General features: G+C 53.3%; 1 protein-coding gene across 1 annotated transcript in view; it reads right to left on the bottom strand.

Annotated features, from left to right (window-relative positions):
- The window catches only part of SHOX (short stature homeobox), a 12,774-nt gene extending 6,424 nt beyond the window's left edge, over window positions 1-6,350 (bottom strand). The window contains exons 1-2 of the mRNA XM_017518356.2: window positions 5,744-6,350; window positions 2,141-2,349 (exon numbers count right to left, since the gene is read on the bottom strand). Of these exons, the coding sequence (XP_017373845.1) occupies window positions 2,141-2,349; window positions 5,744-6,020 (486 nt within the window). The 5' untranslated portion in view covers window positions 6,021-6,350. The remainder of the gene's footprint in view (window positions 1-2,140; window positions 2,350-5,743) is intronic.
- Between the last annotated feature and the right edge of the window lie 67 nt (window positions 6,351-6,417).

Raw genomic sequence — 6,417 nt, forward strand, 5'->3', positions numbered from 1 at the left:
TCTCATAACACCCGCATGTAACACACACATGTATAAACATACGTACATATGTGTGTTATACATACAGTCAATTCCATTTATATATATATATATGTATTTTAAGGAAAGATCTTGTAAAACACTCCCCCATCAAACGCGTCTGTATTCCAAGCAAAACCGAGGGAAAAGTGCGTTTGAATACATTGACCTCGTAAAGAATTCTACGGGCACCTCTCTCTGGCTAAGCCCTTGGCTTTGAATGGATCTCTCCCCAGTGGGCAATTTTAATTTCATTTATTTTTGAACGGGTCCCCAGGGTCTGGGGATCTGTCCCCAGGAGGAGTTCCGCTTCCAGGGGGCTGACCTGTCAGGCGGGGGCTGGAAGGAGCCCCCTCTGGAACCTGCTCTCACACCAGCACCCAGGAAATAAATTCAGACATTTAAGGGAATGTTTGCAGGGCAAGGAAGCCTGCTCAGAGGGGGCACTGTGGATTCGCACGTTCCTCTGGGAGCCCCCCCCCAGGCCTGTGCTAATGGTCTGCTGTCACCCAGATGCCCAAAGGGTCCCTCATCCTCCCCAAAACCCCCCGGGCGCAGGGCGGAGGAGGCGTTGTGGGCAGGGGAGGAGGGAGCTGCAGGAAACAGAAGACCCTATTTCTGACCTCCTAGGGTCACCCTGCAGCCCCGTCCGTTAATCCTAAACACCATGAGGACCCTGCTAGGATTCCTAACGATCCTAAATGCAGCCACCAGGGAAGGCAGGAGGGAATCGGGGGCCAAGATACATGTTTTCAAATGAAACACCTTCTTAAACACCCTGCCTCAAAAGCTTCTGGATCTTCATGTCCCAATTAAAATCGAAGTAAAGTTGTGTTTGAATGGAATGACCCGATCATCAACCCCACGGGAGCTGAAGGGAATCAGGGGTCAAAATATATAAACATTTATATAAACAAATATATATTTACATCACCAAATATATATACATTATATATATACAAATAAATACATCTACAGATATGCATATTTGCATAAAGAAATATACATGTGTATATGTATATGTTGTGCGTTTACATATATAGACACATATATATAAATATATATATTTGCCTTTTTATATATATACACACACATATACAAATATATATGTTTGCCTGTATAGATATATATCTACAAATGAGTATATACAAATATGTTTGCCTTTATAAAGAAATATGTCTATAAATAAATATATACGATATATGTTTTCCTATAAATATATCTACAAATAAATATAAACAAATATGTCTGCCTTTATATATATAAATACATATTTTATATGCCTTTATATATATATGTTGTATGCCTTCATATATATAAATATATATTTTTTATGTCTTTATATACATATAACTACGTTATATGCCTTTATATATATAAGTATATTGTATGCCTTTATATATATAAATATATATATTTTATATGTGTTTATATATAACTATGTTGTATGCCTGTATATATATATATAAATGTATATATTTTACATGCCTTTATATACATGTAACTAAGTTGTATGCCTTTATATATATAAATATATATATTTTACATGCCTTTATATATATATATATAAGTATGTTGTATGCCTTTATATATATAGATATATATTTTACATGCCTTTATATATGTATAACTATGTTATATGCCTTTATATATATAAATATATATATTTTACATGCCTTTATATATAAGTATGTTGTATGCCTTTATATATATTTTACATGCCTTCATATATACATAACTATGTTGTATGCCTGTATATATATAAATATATATATTTTACATGCCTTTATATATATGTACGTATGTTGTATGCCTTTACATATATATAAATATACATATAAAGGCAAACAAATATATATATATATATAGAAATATACAAGAGCCATATATACACAAAAACGCAATTCAACGCATATGCGCATACACATATGTAATACACATGCATGTGCGTGTAGATGTATTTGTCTGGGCTTCGTGCAAACCAACCCGGTGAAGCCACCCTGCAGGCCGCAGGCGTGTCCCGGAGGCCGCGCGCCCCGCGCGCCCCGCACCCCAGCTCCGCGCGCTCCGGGCAGGGCGCAGGTGGCCCCGGCGGCGCGCCCGGAGGGCCCCGCGTTCCTACCTGCACGCGCGCCTCCGAGAGCCCCAGGCGCTGGCTGAGCTCCTCCCGCATGAAGGCGTCGGGGTAGTGCGTCTCGTCGAACAGCCGCTCCAGCTCGTTGAGCTGCTCCAGGGTGAAGTTGGTGCGGCTGCGCCTCTGCTTCAGCTTGGCCTGCCCGTCCTCGTCCTCCGACTTCACGTCCTCGCGTTTGTCTTTGCATTCGTAAATCCCTGCGTGGCGGCGGGGGACGCGGGGCTGAGGCCGGGGGGCGCCTCTCCAAAGCCTCCCGGGGTCCCCTCCGCGCGCGCCCGCCTCCCCCCAGCTCCGCGCGCGGGTCCAGCGCGCAGACAACCTGGCACCGCGCGCGCATCGCGTGGGGTTATTTTTACGCAACGCGGCCACCTTTTCCCGTGTCCCGCGGTGGAGACGGGGAACCCCGAAAACCCAATGCGCCTTTACGCAGGGACCGCGTAGACCCCACGCGGCAAAACCCGAGGAGAACACTCGCTTTTTTGGATAACAACCTTGTTTTCTTGGCCCCGTCTCCAAATCGTTTCCTCAATTACCCAATTCTAGTCTGTTGACGTAACCTAACCTTTTTATGATGATGATTATTTTAAAGGAGAGTGGGGTGTCAAATCATACTTTGAAAGGAAATTGTTTATTTATTTTTTTTTAAGGAAGAGTTGCCGACTGTGGGGTCCCTGGCGGGGCGCCCAGGGAACGGGACGGGCAGGTTGCGGATTCTAGGTCCGCGGAGAGACGCTATCCCCGGGTGCAGCGCAGCTGGGCTTGGGGATACGGGTCCCTCCGGGGAGTGGCCGAGCTACGAGCCCCTCCTCACAGAACCTGTTTCTGACCAGAACAGCTGAACCCCGTATTGGGAACGCACCACCGCAGCCTGGGAGTCGAACCGCGTTCGGAAAAATCCCTCTTTCCCAGGTACACGCGGTCAGGCGCGCACCCACCCCACCAGGGAACCAGAAATGGCACTGCGTCCCCTCCAAAAAACGGTGACCTGCGAGACAGGGAAGGGCATGAAAAGTCCGCTCTGAGCCGCTTCCAGCTGAAAAGCGTTTTGTTCCGAATGTTAGACACTCAGACCCTGACCATGCCCTTCTTCGACCCAGGGTTGGTGAAAGCGGCTCCTCCAACGCCCCTCTGTTCCCATCTCCGGCCTGCTGGGAACCGAGGAAGACCCCGCGCGGCCTAGGCTTGTGTCAAGGGTAAAAACGCTGACATTTGCAAGTTTAGCCTTGAAACAGTCTCAGAGGCCCCGGGTCACCCAGAAACTTGCAAAGCTGACCAATCCAACCTGTGTAAAGGGAACCCGGAAAAGGCCAGCGCCGCGTTCTCTCTGTTCCTTCCACCACCCACCCCAGGGCCTCCCGCGAGCTGGATTCAGCGCCGGCCACTTATTCCAGCGTGGACTTCAGACTCCCTTTGGCCTCCTAAAACGCACGTGCTTCCAAGAACGCGGCGTTCCTTCCCCACCCTGAATCCTCTTCCTGCAGCGAGTCCTGGAGCTTCCTCCTTCATTTCTCTAAGTGTAAACCGCACAGATGGAGGCCAGCTGATAAACCCGGCTTCAGAGGGTGCAAGCACCAGCGTGCCGGCTTTGCAAAAGCCACGGGATTCCACGGGTGGGTGCCCGGGGGTCCTCACCCCACTCTCCAACCTCCATTTACCTCCAGCATGGGACACAGCGCTGGTGGGGTCTGTCCCTGCCCAGTCAAGGGGAAAGGGTAGCGGGGGACTCACTCTGGGTCCCCGAATTCTTATTTTCCGCTTTCAAACGGCCTGGAGTACCCTTTGCTTTGGCACGCTGGCCGCACCCTGGGACCCGCGGCCAGGGGGAAGAAGAGAGACGCCAGAGGAGGAAATCCGCGCCTCTGGGAAGGACGGGGGGAAAAAGGAACCCTACAGAACTGGCCGCTGCGCCCTGCGGAACGTCTGACATTCATTCAAGTCAGGCCCTAAAAGTCTGGGGTTCAGCCTCGCGTCTAGGGAGCTGTCTTTGTATGAGTCGCGGGGCCGGCTGTGCGGGGTCTGGACGTGCCAATGAACTGCTGGGTGAGCCGGGCCGGCTCTGCGCGCGTGGACTCCCGGCCGCCGGAGCCCTGATTTACAATTAGTACCCACCGTTATGCTTTCACAGGCTCAAGGCCTTGGGACCCTGTCTGGTCAGCAGTTCGCCCGCAAGGCCACCCATTCCCCTGGAGCTGTGCCACCCACACCCCAAAATGTAGGCCCCAGAAAAGCAGGTAGCCCCCGAGGGTTAGGAAGAATGACCTTCGGGTGGCTTCCCCCTGCCCTCCCACCTCTGGGAGCCCATCAGCGGAGATGAGATTCTCTCTCTCTCTTTGTAATGAAAAAAGAACAGCTGTGAATAGTCCTCTACAGCTCTGCCCCTGACACTTTTCGCTCATTTCACCCTTAAGCCTTACAGAGACCCGGTGGTGCGTTTGGAGGGAGATTTGGGGTACACACGGCCTCTCCCAGCCCGATTTCCACCTCGGGGAGATCTCCCAAGGAGCGTTCTGGAACCACAGCTGGAGGAGAGCCCCCAGGGCGGGCCTGCCTGCCTGAAACCCGGCTCCGCGCTGACAGCCTGCAGTAGGACGGGCCTGGAAGCCACCAGCTTCCCGGGGCGCCCTCATGCCCCATCCAGATCCCGGCCCCATCCAGACCCCGGCCACCTGCGGGCACCGGACTGGTTTTGATTTAGACAACAGCTTTCACCGAGATCCAGCCTCGAGGATCAAAGGGAAAAATAAAAATAAAAAATTGTTTCTTAAAGGAAACGGAAGCAGGCAGGTCGGGGCCTTTGGGTCTGTTTCCCCCGCGCAGCCCGGAGTCTAAGCCGGTATCTCGGGTAGCCGGGAAGGCGCGGGGGAGAGAGCTCCCCTTTCCGCGTGGGTGACCTCAGATCCAGTCCAGACACAGGGAGACTGAGGCAGAAACCCACACCCGAAGACGCCAGGTCCTACCGCGCTCACGCCTGTCACCCCAGCACTTTGGGAGGCCGAGGCGGGCTGATCACTTGAGGTCAGGAGTTCGAGGCCAGCCTGGCCAACATGGAGAAACCCCGTCTCTACTAAAAACGCAGAAAAATTAGCCCGGTGTGCCGGCGGGTGCCCGTAGTCCCAGCTACTCCGGAGGCCGAGGCAGGAGAATCGCTTGAACCCGGGAGGCGGAGGTTGCGGTGAGCCGAGATCTCGCCGCTGCGCTCCAGCCTGGGCGACACAGCGAGACTCTGCTTCAAAAATATGTACATATATGTGTGTTTATGGCAGGCCCTACGGCCACCACGATCCACCGCAGCCCCGTGTCTGCGCCCAAGCCAGGGGGCTCGAGCCTGCGGACAGCGCGCGGCCCCAGCTCCGATCCTCCTTGCCCCCCTCCCAGACTCCCACCGTGGAGACCTCCCGGCTTCTCCAACGGGCTCCACTCCTGCCTTCGTTTCCTTCTTAGGAAAATCCTGGCCTCGGGGCCTTCTCCTCCTAGCCGGAGAGCTGTAAATGTGAAGAGCGCGGCGCGCGCCGGCCGACTCCGTGGGGCGAGGCGGCTCCGAACCCCGGGAGGGGACCCTGGGGAAGCCGCGGGGCGCGCGGAGGAGCTTACCTTCCGCCACGCGCGCGGTGCCAAATTCCTTGAGCTTCTCCTTCTCATTGTCTACGTGGTCCTTGAACAAATGCACGGGGCAGTGGCCGGTGCCCTCCGTGAGGTCCTGGAGGCTGGAATCCGACGTCCCCAGCTCCCGCGAGCGCGCCAGTCCGCTCTCCAAAACTTCCCGGTAGGTGATGGAATCCTTCTTCCCGCCGCCGCCTCCGCCTCCCGCGTTCCCGTCCTTGCTTTTCTGGTCGAAAGATTTGGATACAAAAGCGGTGAGCTCTTCCATGGCTGAGGCCGGCGGGGAGGAACCTGCGCGGGGAGGACTCCAGGAAGCTTTGGAGGCGCTGGGGCCGGTGGGTGCGCGCGTCTCCCCGCGCGGAGGAGGGAGGAAGGCGGCCCGTGCGCGCGCGGGTGGATCTCCAGCGCTGTTATTTACGCCTTTCCATTGGAAATCTCGCTATTTATACGCGGCGACCTCGCCCAGCCCCCCGCGCGCCGCCTGTCTGGAGCAATTACCGGAGTCTGGGCTCCGCGGCGGACGCACGCAGGGACGCGGTCTCTCCCCCACCCTCCCCAAGGCCGGCAATTGGGTTTCTTGTCATTTCATCACCGTTTGGCGTCCGCGCAAAGAGGTGCGAAGAGGTAAAGATGCCGTTTTTGTTTCTTTCTTTTCTTTTTTTTTT

Source organism: Cebus imitator, unplaced genomic scaffold (genome assembly GCF_001604975.1).
Source record: "Cebus imitator isolate Cc_AM_T3 unplaced genomic scaffold, Cebus_imitator-1.0 Scaffold672, whole genome shotgun sequence".
NCBI classification, from domain to species: Eukaryota; Metazoa; Chordata; class Mammalia; order Primates; family Cebidae; genus Cebus; species Cebus imitator.